Genomic DNA, 20989 nt, shown 5'->3' with positions numbered 1-20989 from the left:
TTTAGTAAGGAGGGTTTTAGTCTAGTCTAGTATAGTTTTCGTCCAGTGAAAAGTGTGTGTTGATGAAAATATGTTTAGTTTTCGTTAACAAAATTAACACTAGCGAATATTGTATAATCTTTTTGCACATGTTTTTGCTTGAATAAGTGAAGTGCGCATTAAGTTTGTCCTCAGCAACTTTCCAGCGGTTGAATCGTTTCTATCAGCGCCGATTCCATTGGATCCAATTCATTTTCAATGACTGTTTGGTAGTTTCGCCTACCCACAATGCACCACGCCGCTACCCATAATGCTCCTTGAATTCGAGCTGCGCGCTTCGCTTATAGTATGGAGTTAGAATCATACCACCCTGTATAACATCTGTTGAAGCACATAAACAATCATTTTTATATCGTGTTGGCACATGATGCTGTCACTTAGCTTGGTGGTATGGAAAAAGCTAACCATTAATCACGCCATCCACATTTGACGACCGTGGGCACTTGTCATTCATTCCTCAAGATGCGTTCCATTTGTTTTTGCGCCTCAAGTGCTTGCTGTTGAAAAAGACGTCTAGCAAGCCTCAGGGTTTTTTATTTCCTTGCTCACACAAGTTAGTGTATTTTGCCAGCTGTTGATGTCGTAGCATTAAGTAGGCAGGGCCAACTCTTACACTGACACTTTTATTACTGTAGCACCTTTTACGAGTTGTATACAGTATGCCGCTTTTCTGACGTTGACTCATTTTCGCTCAAGGTGCATAGCCTATGTGCATTTCATAATCGGTCCCATCAAATTCACGTAGGGTTGCCATGCCATCCATGTGCTGATTATCATTCTTACTTTGAAATGAGGCAAGGGACTGTTGTGCTTTGCTGAACAGCGATGGCAATCTGATTCGCTCGGCTTGAACCGCGCGAAAAAACATGTCTCATCAAGCCCTAAGTTTGTGTTTTCTGATTAAAATCAAATTAGCCACCGAGCACTTTTATTCGACACTTTTGGCTTGGACGCATGCTTCGTTAATTGGATCAAACACTGGACAAAGACGGAAAGTGGGGTAAAAAAAAAAAAAGAGCAAAGATAGGTCCGAAATTAAATTGGAAATTGAGCTTCATTATCTCCGGTGGGAGGGAATGAGCCTTGAATCGCCAGCGAATGCAGTCAGGTGTGCCGGAATGAATTTGCAGGGAGATAAAACTCTATTTACACACACGGCACATGAGGCATGGCTGTGTGTGTGTTTGTTTGTGGTGGCTTGGCACAGGTCTCAACCTCATCCGTAATCAGATTCCCCCTCTCTCTCTCTCTCTCTCTCGGCACATGCATATCACTCAATGAGCAGCCATCCGTGCCTCCAATGCATCAATGCACTCAGCGTGATGGATTATCTCCTCACACAGCTTTCACATGCACACCAATATTGTGAAATGGAAATTTTGACACATACAAGACATCACAACAATGAGGACACATGTATGTACTACGAGAGGACCACAGCTAATGAGTTTTTTTTTTTTTTCCGGTCATATGCAAAGTAAAATCTTTCGGCCAGCAGCTTTGAATTTTTTGATCTGTTTTGACACTTCTCTCTTCACCTGCTTGCAGGTAATTTCCTCAACCATTTCCCTCCAGTGAGCAAACACCATCCCTGAGGAATTACGGCAGCTACTTTTTCCATGCTTGTAATCTGGCTGCCAAAGGGGAAGCAACCAAAAAGCAATTTTCTCTCCAAAGCTTTGAAATTTCGAAATAACATTGTGTTGTGTTGTGTACACTTCTTTTTTTTTTTTTTTTTCCTTTCCCCTCCATTGCATCTCATTTTAATGACACAAATTCTGATGCTGTCAACTTTGCCGGTGACACAACGCGATCAGTTAGCTTCAGGACCTTTTTACAGCGGTGAACTTCACACGGTTCTCTGCGTATTTGCGTAATTGTAAACATGGGGCGAAGCTAATCCGTCTAATCCGTTTAGCAGATCATCACCTGATACAACCAAAAATAAGTCAGTCCATCAATGGAATAATTAGGTCAAGGCAATAAATGAGTTGCAGGCCTCCCTCGTCCATGTGGCGCACATGTGACAAAAGTCACTGCTGCATTGTGGAGTAAATATTTAGGTCAGTCGCTGAAAAGGCAACAGATGAACATGAGCCTTGCTATTAATATTGGCTATTAGCTTTTAGTGAATGTCTGTCATTAATTTTGACGGAGCATCCCTGTAAATCTTCATACTTTTCTACAACTATGACTTATAATATCACGTCGTGACATTTAAAGTTCATATTACGTATGGGAAGTAAAACTTTATAATTTGTGTGAATGAGTGCAAATAATACTGTTGTATCATTTGCTTGCTTTGAAGTTTTTCAGTTTGAAGTTGGTCAGCAGAACAGAAGCTGGCTGGAGCAGTATCTAGGTCAGTGTGTGTTTGTTTTCAGTCATTCGACCAAAGTACAATGTGAGTGCGCACACACAAAGGAGCCCGAACTGAAAAATACACTCTTGTCTTGTGCAAGTTGAATTCTGATACATCATGTTCTCTTCCTACTACTTAGCGTGGCCGTTCCATGATTTGATGTGGTTAGTAAGAAACACAGGCAGGACGAGTAGCCAAAAATTGTACTCTAGTAGTAAGAGTACTTTTACTTTAGAGTAATGACTTGAGTAAAAGTAAAAAGTAGTCCTTGAGTGGAAAAAGTACGGAGTAACTGTTGAGTAACCACAATTTATTTTTAAAATAGTGCATGGTCTGGAATTGACTTTCTTTACCACGTGAATCAGGTCTCGCTGACAAAACAAAATAGATTGTGTATGCAAAAAAAATATATCTGGAGAATAAAGCTGATAATCCAAGTAACAAGCGTACAATGGAGTAAAAGTAAAAGAGTAAAAGTTGCATTTCTTCTAAACGAATGTAGAATTAAAACTACTCTGACAATTTCTAACCATTTATACAAAAAAAAAAGTTGTGTAATTTTAACAGAGTAAACATAACTTTTTGCTCCCAAAAAGCACACTTTATATTCACAGCTATTGTACTGGTTGATTTTCATTCTCTGGGAAGGAAAAACAAACTGAGGCATTGTGTGGTTGGGACATTTTTGATGCACAGCTCTACATTCACTGGTTTCAATACATTCATACGCAATGTGCTGGACTGCATTTGCAAAATATTAGGGAAAAGAAGCATGGAAAAGAAACATTCAGAGTTTACTATCAAGTTCAGTTTTCTGCAGCTGGAGAGTCCACAAGTTCAATTTCATAACCCACTGAACACCGGGAGTGGGTGACACAACTCACAGCAGCCATTTTTTTCATCCTTGAGGCTGCAATGGGAAAATGATTTTTTTTTTTCTTTCTCAATAAAGTCAATGCCAGTCATTCAATGATATAATCTTCTCAAAGGCACGTCTGCTTAGACAGACCACAATGTCAAAAACCTCAGGCCAGTCATTGGCTCATTAGTCTTGAAGCCCTTTTGATTGACAGCTCAACTGGAAACGATGGGCTCCCCTGGATCCACATTATTAGTACATCTCATGCATATTTTTCTTTTACTGTTAAGTCTCTTCTGATTTTTAGATTTCTCACATAGTTTCATCCTGATTTGTGTGGATTTCAAATTAGTTACCTTTGTAAAGATGTCCAAATAAATGGAGCTTGTCCACCTTGGGTCAGATGCACTCAGATGACCGTCTGGGTGAGTGTCGCCTTGGCATAAAACAGGAAAAACAGTTTAGTAAGAATCATTGAGACTGTAGCTGAATAGAATCGTGAAAAGCTTTGACCCTGAATCTTGGCCATTTTATGTTGGAAATCACTGAAAATGAAGCATGCTATTCCTTTGATATAGTACAATGATCCCGAATAGATTGCTTTGAGAATATCGGCAACTGACCAAATCCTCAATGGATGCACAGTCGACACCTAATCCCATGTGCCAGTAGTCCTTTCACTTGGTGCTCTCGATTCACTCTGATGTCACTCGTCTCAATTCATAGCGTGACCTCATAACACCAAAGTCTCCTGCCACAGAACGTCCGCAAAGACGGCAATAGCGGTGAGCATGGTCATGTCAGGTGGCGAACAACTGCATCCGATTCTTTTTAATGTCCGTTGTCATCCGATAGGCAGGATCACGTGCAAATTGCTCTGAGTGGACATTCTTTCAAATAAAATTGATTAAACGTAGCGAGGGAAGCGAGTGTTCTCGTGTTGACCAGCCTTGTAGATTTATAATTCATTAAAGTGGACCAAGTGCGCAGAGATCAAATATTCTGGAGTGGTAAGCTCTCGGCGGACTGATGCAAATTAGAGTCCCATCTGTCAGCATGCCCTGCAACAAAACTGTCTCTGAGAAATACTCGGTAGACATTGGTCAACATACATTTCTAATCAACATGCTAATCCAGACCCACAAAGCTCTTGTAAATTAAATTAAAGGGATGGCAGTTGTAAATCCTCATTAAAAATCTCACAGTATTTATTACACAGTACATCTCTTGCCAATTCATACCGTATGGAAGCGTTTTAAATAACAAGGGAGCAGAAGAACAAAACGTGATATTTTGACCAGATGAATTGCCAGACATGTTCGTCCATCTTGACTCTCGTGTCTTCCATTTCTCATCTTCTCTCATTGCAAATCTCAATGGAATATTTCTGGGCCAATGTCAAACTGAATGTCGTGTTTCTATCTGTGCGGAGGAAAAGGAATAAAATGACGAGTGGAGTAATGTAATGAGAATGCTCCTTCTGTTTTGTAATTATTCCTACGTTGTCGATTTTTCTTATAACCATTGAAGTATGCGAGTTAACAGTGAGGTGGAGTTAGTTGAAATGGCTCATGTAATCTAATTACCAGGAACAGTAGTTATGTTACATGTTCCCCAGAGGAAGATTAGACACATTGCAAAAAAAGAGGACAATTACACAGATGAACCGTATATAAAAGTAAAGCAGCGTCTTAATTTGCACAGCAATTAAACCAAAGCATTTTGTAAACTGTTTTTGTTTGTTTGTTTTTTTAAAGCAAAAATAACACTACTACAGAGAATTATTTTTTTCCCTTCATCAGCCGTTGCCTGCAGGAAAAACTCTGGCCGGCGCTTTGTTGACATTTTCACGGCCTTTCACTCAGCCATCCGCACACAGTGGTTCAGCGAAGGACAGCCGCAAAATGAACGAGTAACAAACCACAGATAACAACAGCAAGGCCTCGCCTCGCCTCTCCACAATGCCAAGAGCGAGCGGGCTGAGAGAAAACGTTCCCCGCCGGACGACGGTTCCCTAACTTGTGTTGAAAGAAAACTGTAAACATTTAGTAGTCCTTTTTCATCTTTGTTTGTGTGGTGTTGAGTATGTTTGGGTAAATTATTCAGTGTGTACACATGCCGTTTTTTTGGCCTACAAATACCCGGCAGCCTACCTTCCACCCCCCCCCAATTTACTAAGTGAATGATATAAACAAGACGTGATTAAATAAACTTTTATTGACTCACAGGCCACCACACTTCCCTGAATGCTTTTGGACTTGAACCATTTGACTTCTCTGAATTGAGACTGCCTACTTCCTGTTCTCGATGCAATTGAAAGGAATCACATTTGACAGCCGATCAGGTAATTATTATCAAGACATGCAATGCAATGACAGTTTACGATGACAAAGTGTCCACTTTGTCCGACGGAGATTCCTCGTCCCATCAGCCCAATTGATCCGTGGTTGCCAACTAATCTGTGGAGAGTGCATTGCATGTCGAGCTGCAGTCCGATCAGATCACAAAATGCTGTTTGCAAAGCAGTGCTCATAGTACAATCGTGCTGTAGTCATGTGTTTTGACAGTAAATCTAAGTATGAAGTCATGCAAGGTATTGAAAGATGTGAGCGTCGTTGGAATCAATCAAGGGAGTCTTACTGTATGTGACCTCATTGTGGCTTAATAGCAGCATTTACATTGGCGGAATGAGAGTACATTGTAGTGACTAAGTGACAGTTCTTTAAGGTTATTGGCCTTATTAAGGGCTTTTATTTACAATCTCCGTTGTACTTATCCGTTACTCATTAGTTTTCTAAGAACAATGGCAGATTAGTCTTTTGCAGAGTAAGCTCCAATATATAGATTTTTTTTGGTCCTGGTTTTCATACAGCTGCTTAGTTTTCATTTCAAATAAATGTGCAACTCTGCCAACACAAGTCAAAGTGCATTCCACAATGCAAGCTTTCTGTGCTGCAACATCAACGCATTGCGTCCTCTCAGAAGTCACACCTTCAAAATAAAATGCATGTGGTATAATCCAGTTTTGTCTTAGTTTCTTGAACCATTTACCAGGCACTCACATATAATACAAGTAATCAATCATTTGAATGTGACTGATAAACAAGTCGCTATGGGTTAAAAAAAAAAATGTCGTGTGAATTATCATACTTGATGCTCTTATTGTGAAGGCCTAACTTTTGACAGGATTTATGTCTATGCTGCCCCAATTTGCCCAACTGTTGCCGAGCATACCGGAAGGCCTTGAAAATGCATGGAAGTGGCGCTCACTGTTAAACATTCAACATGGAAACGGCGATTAATTCTGCGAGAACAGAATTAATTGCAGCGTCCATTTGTCTGTTAGGTTTGTTTGTTCCCCCGCCCCGCCATTGGCGCTTCTTGGCTTCGTCCCGCCCTAAACAACACCTGATTGGTGCGACCTAAAAAAGGTCGGTTGCGAATGTATCAGCTGGAGCGGTACAAGATGTATTCTCGTAGTATTTGTGAAAAAAATCCCGCAAATTCAGCTTGCTGGCAATGTTACGATCATTGTGGATTTCAATGATATTTATTTGTCTGATGCAGAGCTCCGCCCTACCTGTTGCGAGCCAGTCAAATTGTTGCTCTGTCAGCTAAAATGCAGAATATGAAAGGCAAATGCACATTGTGGGAACAAAGTGGAAAAAGGAACCGCGATTCCTGTGAAACGTCTCCGTTGGGATCTGACGCACGGCGCTCGCATGCTTTCCAGACGTGACCCTGCAAATGGAGCTTTAATGACGTTCCAGTCACAAGCCCTAAACTACAGTGCGGGGCCGACAGCTTCAGCCCGCAGCTGGGAAACTTCTGCATCTGCTTTCACCGACGACACCAAAATGCCCAGTTGGACCTCCGCATTCAGGATCTCAAATTTAATACCACCTCAAAGCAAACAAGAAGAAAAAGCAAGCAAGCAAGCCATGTTGCAAAACAACAGATGTTTTTCCAACAGTAGTCACCACACTTGGGCACGTTTCCGTGAGTGGTTTGTCCTTGTTTAGTCTGTGACCTCATGACAGCGGTCTGTCAGACCAGCATCAGCATCCATCTTGGCTCTTAGCGTCTCAGCGCGTTGCTTTTGTTGGGCTGCTCCTAAGCCTTGGCTCTCTAATTAGCTGGACTGTTGAAAAAGGCTGTTGTGATCTCTCCATTCTGCGCTTACAGTAATGGCGGCAACACGTTTGGACCGAAAGTGCAAGGCAGACACGCTGACAAGGCAGTTTGTCGTGATTTTTACTGATCAGTTGAGTGATGCGTACTGTATAACACGTTGGAGTTGTTTTGAACAGTTGGAAGGATTATGCTCCTGATGTGCTTTTGTTTGCCTGGGCGCAGCACTCACACATCACATCTGATTGTTTGTGACCAGCCAGTGGATTAGGATCATTTTTATGATGTTTTTAATCCCCTTTTATTTTTCGATCCCAGCACCAAATGCAGCCTTTCATTTCATGGTTTCAATAAAAGAGTCAGAGTTAGCTTTGAGGGCCGATTGGCGCGCCCTCACCAAAAGCCACAACAGATGTTGCACTTTTTGTTCTTTATTGATTGATTGGCAATTGCCTGCCACATAAATACCTCAATGGCCTAAAGAGACACGAATCGCGAGGGGAATCCCTGCGTTTTTGATTAAGTGAGTGATCAAAAGAGAAAAGATGATGATTCACCTACAGTAAGTTCCTGCCGTGGCTTTTTGCTCTGACTGAGGTTTTGGGTGCCCACAAAAATCACCAGTCACTTAAAAATCCATTCACTTTCGGAGATGCACAAAGGACACTAAACCACATGTTTCAAACTATATCGGTGCACTTTTTGAGTCTGCCAGGCCAAAATGAGAATGCTACCAGTAAAACACTCGCAAAAGTTCAACAGTTTTTGGGAAAGGGTACAAGTTTAGTCCAAGTTAAAATTGCAACGACATCATCTTGTCTGTTGTTTCCGGAATGTGGCAAAACATTTTTTTTTTTGTACTATGATCCATTTGGCTTTTGCTGCTGGCTTTGTGCTTGGGAACTGCAACATTTACAGGCTTGTAATGTCACAAGTAGTCATGTTGCAAACGGACTCGCAATAATTTGAATGGGAAATAATACACCAGATGTGAATTGACAATTTGCAAGGTTATTACTATGATTACTTATGACATCATGGGTCATCCCTCGATAAGCAAGGTGGCAACCAAAAATGCCTGGTCGTATCATGAGCGTTCACAACAAAAGTTGGAGCGTCTCTGTCATCAAAAGGCATACTCTCACTTTCATTTCTCATCTGCTTCCTCTCTTTGTTTTATTGTATAGCGACAGCGGCCAGGGCAACTCGCCTCAACAGTTGAAATGAGCGAGTGAGCCGAACATTTGAGCCAGACAGCATTGTAGCGCTTTCTCTCAACGGAACAAGAAGCAAACCTATCAGACGTGATTGGTCCTCACAATCGGGGGTGATTTACCGTCGGGCGTCAGGGAGCAAGTTGGCCGAGAAACAATGCAGCAGTGTTGTTGTCCTCTGTTGTGACACTTCTCTCCGTTACCGTTGACAACTGTGAGCTCAAATGCTTTTATAGGTTGATGTACACGCCTTCTGCACTGGGCTCGCGTCCTCCTCCGGGTTGTTTGGCTTTTAAAAGGCCTGCCAAAACACACACCAAGTGTCAGTCAACTTTGCCTTGTACTTCCGTGTCGTAAACATCTGGTTGCCTGGATGCCAGCCTGTTCCCTTTTTAGCGCACATATATGAAAGGCTCCATGTTTACTAGAGAATTCTTCTATTTTGATTTGAGGGAATATTGTGGATGAATTATTCAGGCAGCATGGGGGAGTCATTACTCAAGTCTATTCTGGGAGAGTGTTGTGCTCAGCAACCACTTGAGGAGATGAAAGGAACCCCTGTCTTTTTTTGGGTTTCGCTTGTAGTTTTGTAACTTTTGTGTATTTAGGGATTGTTGACCCTCCATCTTCTATAGCGCTCGCGCTCATTTGGGTAAGCTTGGAGATGAACCCAGCTGACTTTGGGTGAGAGGTGGTCACCCTTGGCTGGTTACCATCAATTGTAGGGCACTTAGACAAAAAAAAAAAAAAAACATTCACTCTTACATTCATATCAATTTAGAGTCAAAAGTGCTTTGTTATTCTGGCTATAGTAGTGTACACTTACACAATAAAAATGATAAACAGTTGCTAGTTCAAGTGTTTTTATAGTTGTGGTGGTAGTTTGATTGGTTGTCGAACTGTGCTCCATCATACTAAAGTATCTTTTTCACGTCTCTAAGGCCTAATGTTAAATCCACATAACATCTGCATTCAGTGTGGATCCCAAGCGTTCAACCGTGTGACTTTTTTTCCCCGTCTGCAACTTGCGCTCTTGACACAATCCCCAAGTGAAAAAAAAGAGAGGCGGATGATTCTGAGCGTCTTCACTGCGGCGGTCTTAACGCACACACGCACATGGTGCACCGAGGCAGAGCGTGTGATGCACGAGATGCTGCGATTCTGCGAACGCGGTCCTTTGTGTGCGTGTCAATTAATGCCAAAACTCTGGAGAGAATTCAGAAAGGGAGCTCGTTTCCCTCCGGTTTTCTCTCAGCGATCACCAGCATTTTGCTCCGTAATTGTTTACATGTGTCTCATTCCAACAGAAATATATTACAAAAACATCTCAAGGTCCCGTTGGCCCTTTGGATCTTTTGGCAGCGGATGAGAGAGGCCATCCAAAAGTGCGGCCAAGCTTCGCTCCACTGCACCAGCAGTTCTCTCCTCTTCCTCATCAAGGTCACGTTAGATTGGAATGTTCTATCAGAGCGGCCCATTTGCCTCGTCAATATTGTCACGTTGTAAGTGATATACATTGCAGACGCAAACATTCAGGGATTGCGTTTGTCACGGGGTGATAAAAGCAGATTTATTGCGCCTTCGTTTATTGCCTGTTTCCTCTTAAATGTTAAATGATTGCAACAGCGGTTATCAACAAAGATGGACAGATGATGGGAACTTGTTCCGTGGGAAAATAAAATGACTCATCGAGCTTTATTTTGGTCAAAATCTTCCAAATGTGAATTGGGAAGTAGAAAGCAGACCTACTCCAAGGCAAGATGAGACTAATTTGGTTGAGAAATGTCAGGGTCATATTCTGCACACTGTTCTGTGGATGGCGATTGTGCGCATTCCAAGTGTAAAAGTGCGCACTTTTTTTTTTTTTTTTTTTCACCAGTGTCATCGACTGGCCGCAGTGCAGGAAAGCCACAATGGCAAATTGTTCAAAGGAAGGGTTTTGCTAAATCTATATAAGCTCAGTCCATTTACCATAAATATCAACATTATAATTTTGCTGGATCATTTAAGTGACAATCATCTAACAACATATTATTAGACTGCAGAATACTCTTTTGATCGAACCTGTGCCAAACTGTTTCTTCCTTGACCGAAGGTACCCAACACTCAATGTTTGTGTTTAATCTCGCTAACAATCATAAGACTCTTCAATCAAAACAAGCCCCCTGTGCTTTCTGAGCTGATTCGGACGCGAGTGTCTCAGCACTCCAACATGTGTAAGAGCTTTTGAGTGTTTTGTAGTCTTTCTCAATTGCATTGTGGCGTCCCACAGCAGAGCTCCGGTATCAGGCCCCACTTTGGAAAAGCCCCTTTTTCTGTCTTCTGGGAGTTTGCTTTAATGCCTCTATCTCCCCCACCAAGATGTTTTGGCTAAAAACCCTTTTCCAATTTCTGGAGGGTCGCTCCCAGCAGCTGGATAAAAGCGACGAGCGACGCATCTGGGCATCAAAAAGTGAGCAGCAGCAACATGTGAGGGATGTGGGAGCAGGGAAGAATGTGGAAGAGTTCGAACATTAGCGGCACCAAACAATCATAAGTCCTTTTTTTTTTGTGTGCCTCAGTCATTAACTTTAAATCAGTGTTGTTTTTATTGGCATGCAATTAGAGGCAATTAATAGCAGAATACTAATTTTTCACACCATGTGTTGCTTCTGTCTACACTGTGTATTTTTTTTAAACTAGAATCCTATGTGAGGATAGTTCCAATTGGTTCTTGGAACAACCCAGAAATATGTCCCCCTCGGCCATTGGGGAACATGTCAAACATCTTCGCCCTGAGGCTAGCCCGCGGGCAAAACTGCTACTGTTTGATTCACTTGTTGATTATATTTTAATGCCAGTCTGTCGCTAGGAGTAAAGGACACGTTGTTCACCATAAAACCAAGTTTCATCCTGATCTGACCCCCATTTTCATTTTTATTTGAAAGTAACATTCAAGATCCACTTCAAAATGTACATTTATTTTAAACCGATCTGCACTCTGATTGCTTATGTCTGACAACTTTTGCTTCCTCACCCTTTGACTTAACGGCAAAGCTGTCACACCGCTTTCCATCCACACGGCACGCTGAGACCAGAGATTAAGAGATTAACGGTGGCCCCTGTCCCCACCCGTATCACACAGACACCAGCGGGGGCGAGCGCCTGTCCCGTCCGTCGCATATGCCCATGCCAGGGCACTCGGCCGAGCGGGGATGCATTTCCCACTCGGAAAGGGCAGCTTCCAAGCGGCTGTAATTCCAGTTGACCTTGCGCCGAGCTCTGCGGGGAATTATCCGCTTTCAAAGTGGTACAACACTGTGACATTGGCTTCCACGGGGCACTGTCGTCTGAGGGATTGTCATTTCAAGAACTTTAAGCTCTGTGTTGTGGGCTGGGAGCGTGCTTTGCTCATATGGACTTCAATATAAATACATGGTTGACTCTATGTTTTTGTGCAGTTTACTGCTATTGCTTTTTTTTCTTTTCTGTTGTACATGCCATTTGGCAAGGGAGATGTTTTATGCACAGGGATCAGAAGAAACTTGGTTAAAACCCAATATTGCATTTTTCTACTATTGTAGAGCATATTAGGTTGCATGAGGGGCCGAAAAGCAGCAGTAAATAAATCGGTGACTTTCTGCCATATTTTACGGAAGCATATTGCATTCACTTGAAAAAAAAAGTAATAACCTCCTGTTTTTCTGATTGTTTTTTTGGGGGGAGCTTTGTTTTTTGTGTATTTTTTTTCATGTTACATATTCAGAAAAACAGGAGAAAAATTACCCCCAAAACAGAAAAAAAATTTTCATAAAAACGGGAAAACATTATTTTAAAAAATAAAATAAAAAAATTAAACTCCGAATAACAGAACTTGTGCTGTTTTTCAGAGTATTTTTATTTTATTTTATTTTTTTATTCACCACACTGGTTTTATGAATATTTTTTTCTGTTTTTCTGAATATTTGTTCCTCCTGTTTCTTTTTTCTGAATATCCCCCCATTTTTCGGAATTTATTTTTTATTACAGAAAAAAAATCAGTAAAACAGAAAAAAAATCCTTAAAAAAAAAAAAAAAAAAGCTATCCCCAAAAATTTGTCAGAAAAAGTTTTTTTTTTTTTTTTTTCCCGCAAGTGAATGCACTATACTATTATATTTTTTAGAGACTTTAAGAGTCAGTTCTCTACTCTCCCATTTTGCTTTGGTGTATATACAGAATTTCGTTGTCATGACTTACAGGCTGTATAGCCAATCACTGCCTTTTGAACTGGTTATTCAGTGAAATAAAAACTTTTTGCATCCATAGTAATAATAATCATAATAATAATAATAATAATGACAGCACTCGGTGATGATCATTATGTTTGGTCACAAGATGACAGTGTTCTCTTCCTGCTACCTCAATCAAACATGCACATCCTTCAATCAAGTGTAACGATGGCGTAATCCATCCTTGTGTGACCGTCCATCATCCATCCCATCACTGGGTGATGTGCTCGACAGCCTGTGTACGAAGCACTAACTTTGGATTAATGCCCGCCCGGCATCAAATCCCTCAGCCTGTCTGATAGCCACGTGACACAGCAGGAGCCGTGCGTGCCTGTGGAACGGTAGTATGAACGTCTTAGATAAAGCGATGGGGCGCCACAGCAGTGAAAGTGACAGATGGCAGCAGAGTGATGGAGGGGGAGGAAGGATTGTGTGTCACTAGGTTACAGTGGCAAGTGGGGTGGAGGTATGTGTCGACTTTTCAGATTAGCGTGCATTGTCGCTTGTTGGATCTGTGTCAGCATGTCACCAGTGCGACGCGTAACGGCGGTGAAATGCTCCAGACGTAGAAGAAACCCCTCGGGAAATTTCCATTTGTTTTGATTTGGTCATGAAGTGGCTGTCGTCAGTGCGCGCCATGTTGGTGGGGGGCAGCCGCAGTGCCCCCATCACACCTGTTGGCAGCCCCAACATGCACTCCAAGGAAGACCTGAACGCCAAACAGGTAAGATGCAGTTGCAGAACGTGGAAACCCTGCGTCCACTACAATGACTTGGTGGCACATTTGCGTTATTTGCAAGTCATCACAGTAGACATAATTCCACCGGTTCTCCTTCTACTTTGATAGGTACTTCTCACAACCTTCTTCAAGCCTGACTTTTTTTCTTTTTTTTTCACTTTTGCTGGTTTTCCCTCACTTAGCAAAACTGCTATTCAGTATTCAAAGACAGTTTTAATCAAGTAACTTGACTAATTTCATTCATGGCACGCATCTATTGCTGCTAACTCTGCCTCCTTTGCAAGTTAATGCATTACTGGCGACTGATCGACGTCACACTCTATGTTTAATACTTTGCAATTTTTCTTGCTTTTCTGCCTATTCCTTGCTTTTCTTCTCTTGCCATTGTCTCAGTCGCTTTTCTACCCTCTATTATATCCAGTTGCAAGCTCAGATAAGAGATTCTAAGAAGAAAAATCCTAGCGGTTTTCAAACAATTCCAAAAACAAAATTTCATGCATCCCTGCTATTTGAATTTGTTGGACTATTATTCCATTTGAAAAGGAAGACAATGAAATTAAATGAAAATGAAACTTTATTCATGCGAATGTGTGCAAAATCCCAAGCCCAATGTTTGTTTTACTTGGTCCTGCACTATTGTTTCGAAAAGCAATCCGATTGTCCTCACCAACGGGAGTAACTTGAGCACTATATCCGCACACGGTAAAGAAACACGCGCACGCGCAATCTGTGTGTTCTCAAGGTCTACTCATTGGAAAGGAAGTATGTGGCAAATTGAGATTATAATGCTTGTGTATGCAGTAGTATGAAGCTCTCACCCTTGACCCCATGCCGCACTGATCCCATGACGAGCTCAGCCTACTGCTGCATCCTCACGGAACTGCGACACACAGACTGCCTTTAGCTATAAACCCAGCTAAATAATGATGGCTAAACACTGCTCCATTCTGAAAGACGTGGTGTCGTGTGTCTTACAACCTCTTGTGTGAGGAATACTTACCGAAACTATGTCTAAACAGCATCTCAAATTCAGCATCCACAAAATCTTAAATCAATGGAGAGAATAAAGTTTTACCCGTACAGATTTCAAGTCGTTGAGCGTCATAATCTTTGCAGTCGGCACAGCCGCCACTCTTTTGAGTTTTTTGTCAATGCTGATTGATTTTCCTCTGGCTTTTTCCAAATGGCAACTTAGTAACTCTGTGCTTTATTGGTGGTGGTAGGAGCAGTTTTTCTGCTGCGTGGTTTGTCAAGGATAGATCCTGTTTTGAGAAACTTCTCATGCATGCAGTAGGTTGGCAGTGTGATCGTCATAAAGCTTCTTAAATTGGCACTGAACTTAGTCGGGATAGAAAGTGATATAGTTAGAAAATCTGTAGTCAAAATGTCAAATGCTAATAGTCTCAAGTCTGTCGGAATGAGACGAAATAGAGAAAAAAACAAGTGAATAGTGACTGTTGGTAACTGCCATAATAATAATAATAAAAAAAAAAAGCTACTCTACAAAGTATATTTAGAAATCGGCAGACATGTAATTCATTCCTATAATATGATTACTCCAGTGTGTTGTACTGCAAATAACCCGACATATCTCGTTACCACTTCTGATAAATGTCTTAAACAATCTACCCGCTTTTGCTCTTGGAAAGCTGCTTTTCTCATAAAGAACAGCGGCAATACGGCAGTGTAAACTGACACTTTTGAATGAGAATTAAAAACCACCCATGTTCACCCATGTTTAATGGCTGTGGGGCTTTCGGGTGGTAGAAAGGCATCATGGCAGCTATATAGCACAAGCGGATTTGCTGCCCTCAAATGTATTCAAACAATGGAGTGGGGTGATTACATCCTCATCTAGAATCCAGGGTGCGTGCATCCTCCCAGTCTAATAGCAGATAATGGAGCCTGTGTAAAATGGAGTCACATCATTTTTGCGGCAGAAACGTCTCTCTGATGATTGATGAATGGGTTGTGGCCCGCTGTTCTGTGTTCTCTCACAAACTGGAGTTCTGAAGGCTCTCCGTCTCTAATATCAATAAATTGCATACAACAGATGGAAACTAATTGAAAACATTCAGATGAAAGTCGTATTATTGTGCAAAGAAAAATGAAACGCGCCAAACGGGAAGAAGGTTAAACTGGCTTTAGGTGAAGTACTCGAGAGAGGGGAAGTGAGGAAACAACAGTTCAACCTTGAGTCGCTCCTTTGATTTTTTTTTGTTATCAGGCCACTTGCAGATAAGAAGGAAAGTTCTCCCGACAGCTGTGTGCTGCATAAAAGGCGGGGAAACTTTTGTGTTTTATCAGAAGAGGAAAATGTGCCACAAATCGCTTGGTGCTGTCAGCCATTTTCAGTCTTCGGCGTCATCCCATCAATTTATAATCACTCGCCTTTATGGAGATAATAATGACATGGCCAGAGGTGTTCATTTAACAATGTGTCTGGTAATGTCAAGCGGTTCAAATTTGTGTGGAAGAATAACCTGAACGGTTACGGCTTTTTAAAAGCACTTTGCATTTTCAGTGCTGATTCTGTTGTAATCAACCGAATGTTTTTTCACTGACTCAAGTCCCTTCATACAAAAATGTTTCTCCTTGCCTAATTGACGAGAAGTTTAAGGGATTCCATGTCCTGTAGACTGTACATGATCTCGTTTCATCACGAATGATAGGCCCAATTGCCTCGACTGGTGCGCTTTCTCGCTCCGTTGCCACAATGCCCTTTTTATTCTCACTTCTTTTCATTAGCGTTGGCAGGACTTTGTGTGCGCATGCCAAGTTTCGGAACACTCCTCGCAGCTGCTGATTGCTCGCTCAGCCTCCTCTCAGTGCCTATCAGTGCGGCTTCCTCTGTGCCTCTCGTTGACACACACTGTGATATGACTGACTACCTGTTGTCGCTTCATTTGTCAATGAATAATAAACACGTCTCAGTGGTGTTTAAATGTTCAAAAAATGTTGAAACCTTCATAAATGTTCTAAAATAGGTAGGGGAGACCGGGGCTAGTTGTATCACGGGTAAGTTGTCACATTTCAATTTTCTTCTCCACTTTTCTTCTCAACCGAAAAATGTTTTCACCTTCATATATTTTGAAACCGGCGTCGTACATAGACAAATTCTAGCAGCAAATCATGTGGACTCGTTAGAGGAGAGATTCCAGCATCTTGTCATACCTCATTCACTGCTCTGTTTTAAGCTAACTTTGAACTAGAGCAAGTTTTAGCCAACATGGTCGTTTGGGGGCAACTTGTCTCAGTCATTTTGGGGTTTGTTGTCACATGTGCAAAGAATGGGCAAATGAAAAATGCACCTCTGGCAACTCTTCAGATGATGAGTCTGAAGAATGAGGAATTTAGTTTGTTGGGTTTTGTTTCATTGATAAAAATGGATTTTCCAGTTGTTGGAACTACAGTGTGCTCATATGTCAGGACTGGTTTAAATTTCACAATAAACCATCCATCCATTAACTGAAATGCTTTATTTATTTATTTATTTTCATCAAATTTAATCTCAAATGTCCAGTTTAAGGGAAGCAAAACAGACATTTGAGGCTGAGAGCGATGACCTACATGCCAGCAGTTCCTAAGGACTTTAATTTATTTCATAATATTTTATGTTAAAGTTTACTCAATGGCTATAGTAAATTGCCGAGATCAATGATGAACAATTTCTCTGGCTGTAAAAGCAAACAACACAAAACAGGAGAACAAGAATAATTTTGTCCTTGATTTATTAGTTGTAAAATCCAACGTGACATCTTACCCCATATAGTGTGACAACTTACCCATTGGTGGGACAACATGTCACATGTTCACTCCCTGTATTTGATGGCTTATAACTCTGCACCGACACAAAGTACGAAAATGACATGAATACCAAAAATGTACCCAAGACTTTGGTCTTTCATCTGGTATACGTTTGGTTTAAATATGATATATTGATTCTAAGAAATATATCAAAGTATAAAAAGTGACACAACTAGCCCCGGTCTCCCCTACATTCCTGTAAAAAAATAAATAAATTGCATCAAAAAAAAATCTGCAAAAAGAACTTCCAGCTAAGAACCAATCGGCCCAAACAAAAGCTAATAGGTTTTGTCTAGCAAAAGTTGTTGCTTGTTAAGCCCATTTGTAGCTTCTTTTGTAAATAAATTCTATAGAGGCTGGCGATCAATCAAATTATTTTTCAATACCCAGAATATGTAAACCTTTATTGCTACAGCAAACTGTTCACCACAGTAAAATTTCTGGTTTCATGCAACTCTCAGGTAAGTCTGTGGTCCAACTTTCTCTATTCCCGCCTGTCTTCATTAGAGCAAACACTTTGGCCTCAATATGTTCTTCGCAGCTTAGCCAAAAGCAAAAGACTTCCAAATGTCATCAAAAGGTGGGAAACTGCATATCCCATCTTGTGTGTTCCCTCAAAAGAAGAAAGAGTGACACGTATTGTGTTATTTTTGGAAGTGCCGGGGCACAAAAAATCATCTCAGTGGTGTGTTCATATCACACTGTGTTCCTGTGAAATTGTGTGTGTGCGAGAGAGCCGTACTTGACCAGCATTAGAGAGGCTGCAAATGAGAGAACTTTATGCAGTTCCACACTTTTGCCGTCTTAATGCTGAATCATATCTCGCTCCTCCACATTCCCGCCTTGTGCTTGCTTTAATTTGCTCCTTGCCTTGAGAAACTTTTTACCTCGCTTTAAACTTTTTTTTTTTTTTTTGACCCGAAACTACCTCAAACCTGGCTAGGGAGGTATTTTACGGGCATGTGAGAGAAATGTTTTTACTTTAAATGAATATATTCAAATTAAAATGGTTAAGTATTTCTTTATATTTGCTTATTTAGACTGTAGTTGTTTATTTCTGCCATTACTTAAGTGCTTCACTGTATAAACGCCGGCTAAATCTGCTAAAACATATCCCCAGATGTAAGAAACCAGAATGAAAGTTTAAGTTACAGTAGTAGCATGTAATTATCGCTGTCAGCTAAAAAATGAAATACAAAAATGTACATCAGAAGAAGAGACGGACTGGAGGGAAAAAAAGAGAGAGAAGGGGAGGGGAGGAGTGCATCAGTCATATCTGGGCTTGGAATGCTCAACTTTCTCATGCTGCGTTACTTAACCAGCTCGCAATTATTTAAACTGGGCACGCTCGAGGCTGGCCAGGATAAACAGCAAAACACAGAGCAGCGCCCCGGCACCATAATCAGAATCATATACAAGTCGGCCAACTGCTTATTATAAGATACTTAGAATGGAGTGTGCTGCCTGAAGCCAAAGAACAAGAAAAATCACTTTGAAAAGCTTGACTTGTGCCCTGACAGATGTGCTGCAGAGCAAAAGTCAACCGTCTGTGACTTTCAGGCACTCTTGACCAGTCTGGAGAGGAAATCGAAGGAAAACATCATGGCCAAAATGATCCCCATTATTGATATACTGCAACCATGACAGGATATCTCTCCTCTGCTTCATCCCTGGAGCAGTCCTGCTTAAACCCTTAGTTTGTCTTTTTGTCTATTTAACCGTCAACATTCAGTTGTGCTTTTGTTCCACGCAATAGGAAAAAGCCAATTCCTTTTGAATGACGTCCAAACTGCTATTGATCCCTAAGGGAAGTTGGCCACTGATTGATCGTTTGAGTTTGACGGTTTTAGTGGTTCTGAACTGATGCTATCAAGTTTTGCTGAGTTCTTCCCACCAAAATGTGAATTCCAAGCCAGGAATTTGGGGTCAGGGACCTTGTGGGCGCCACAACGCGCACTCCTGCGAAACACTCGGATGCGCCCCTTGCGCTCATAATGAGCTTTCTGGTTGCGTGAGATTTATGCATTTCAAACGAGATAACAGAAAAGTGCGTCATCTTCCCGACGGACAGAAGGAGACGGCATCAGTCTGCCGAAAAGGTCACTTGCCTCATTCCCGCTCAGTCAGCGGTAATTATGTTGCTATGAGTCGGAGAACAAACAACGGCATATTTGTGTTTGCATGTGGTAAAAATGCAAATGAAGGGGAAAATGCATTAGAACGACTCCCTAATTTGTTTTTGGCTCATTAGCTCGCATCTTCCCCAACACAGTCCTCACGACCAGATTAGAAATAAATTGTTTAGCCCTCTAGCCACAATGAATGAAGAGTACAATCATAGCTTGACATGCCAGGGGAGAAATGACATATTTCATGACTGCTTTTTCATCAGCACAACGCCTTCATATTAATAACTCCAAAAGCCATCCAGTTGAGACTAATCCATTCACTGCATGATCATCACCAAACTGCCCCCGTCTGGAATGAAGAGGAAAGCACCAACATTCATATTCAATGTAATCCATGTAGTAAATATAATTTATGAAATCAAGGAAATACCTGTAAGGGAAAAAAAAAATAAAAATCAATTTATACAGCGTACGATATTATCACGGTATGAAGCTCCCGATATGATAATTATCACAATATTGTGGGGAGGTTGTCAATATATATAGAAAAAAAGGTCATGGTATTGTAAAAAAATAATAATAATAAAATAAAATAAAATTTGCTCAATTATAAAGAAAATATTAATCACAATTATTTTGGTAATAATTGAAATCACGATTAGGATGATCTTTTATTTTTTGGTACAAAACAAAAAAAATCTTTAAATATATGAGACAAATGAAATTCTTTCAAACATTATAATTATGAAAGTTCCTTTGAATGAAACAGAATTTATTAAATTAGTTATTTTAAGGTCTTCTCCGGGTCCTCCGGTCTCCAAAGACATGCATGGCAGGTTAATTGGGCGCTCCGAATTGTCCCTAGGTGGAGGTAGGGACTAGGGCTGCACAATATATCGAAAAAATATCGATATCGCGATATTGGCCCTTGCAATATGCATATCGCAAAGGCATGCAATAAGTTTTATATGGAATTTTATGCTTTTTATATGAATTTGACCAATCAGATGCTAACTAAAATGTGCATCGCCATTCAATAGTTGAAAATTATCAAGACATAATTACAATTAATTAACTAAGATTACATTAAGGTTGCTTATTTTGCCACATGAAAAATGTTTTTCTTTCATTAGGTAATAAAAATGTTATTTCTTTAGGTACATGTTAAATATCGCAATAATATCGATATTGCTATGTTCAGCAAGTATATCGCATATCGCATGTTTTTCCAATATCGTGCAGCCCTAGTAGGGACCTCCAAGCTCAACAACACTTAATATTGAGGAAACTACTTGCTAATAGACGCACACATTGAGTTCCTCCACATATTGATTCGGTTCACAAACATTTTACGTTCCCCTTCATCTGATGATTAGTGTGATTTTAAACATAGAAGGGCCAAAACATCCCTTATAAAAATTAAACTGCCCTGAACAAAACTAGCCACCAGAGGGTGGTAGA

At 40.9% G+C, this 20989-nt stretch overlaps 1 protein-coding gene across 2 annotated transcripts in view; it reads left to right on the top strand.

The window, feature by feature from the left end:
• The window catches only part of nav3 (neuron navigator 3), a 202425-nt gene that overhangs the window by 37750 nt on the left and 143686 nt on the right, over nucleotides 1–20989 (top strand). Inside the window, exon 1 of one of the 2 annotated variants that reach the window (XM_077498638.1) lies at nucleotides 13353–13577. The exons of the other annotated variant lie outside the window; for it this stretch is intronic. Coding sequence (XP_077354764.1) covers nucleotides 13464–13577 — 114 coding nt within the window. The 5' untranslated portion in view covers nucleotides 13353–13463. Of the gene's footprint in view, nucleotides 1–13352; nucleotides 13578–20989 lie in introns of those variants that run through there. 2 annotated transcript variants of the gene reach the window in all.

This window comes from Festucalex cinctus, chromosome 16 (genome assembly GCF_051991245.1).
Source record: "Festucalex cinctus isolate MCC-2025b chromosome 16, RoL_Fcin_1.0, whole genome shotgun sequence".
NCBI lineage: Eukaryota > Metazoa > Chordata > Actinopteri > Syngnathiformes > Syngnathidae > Festucalex > Festucalex cinctus.
This window is presented reverse-complemented; position numbering and strand designations above follow the sequence as displayed.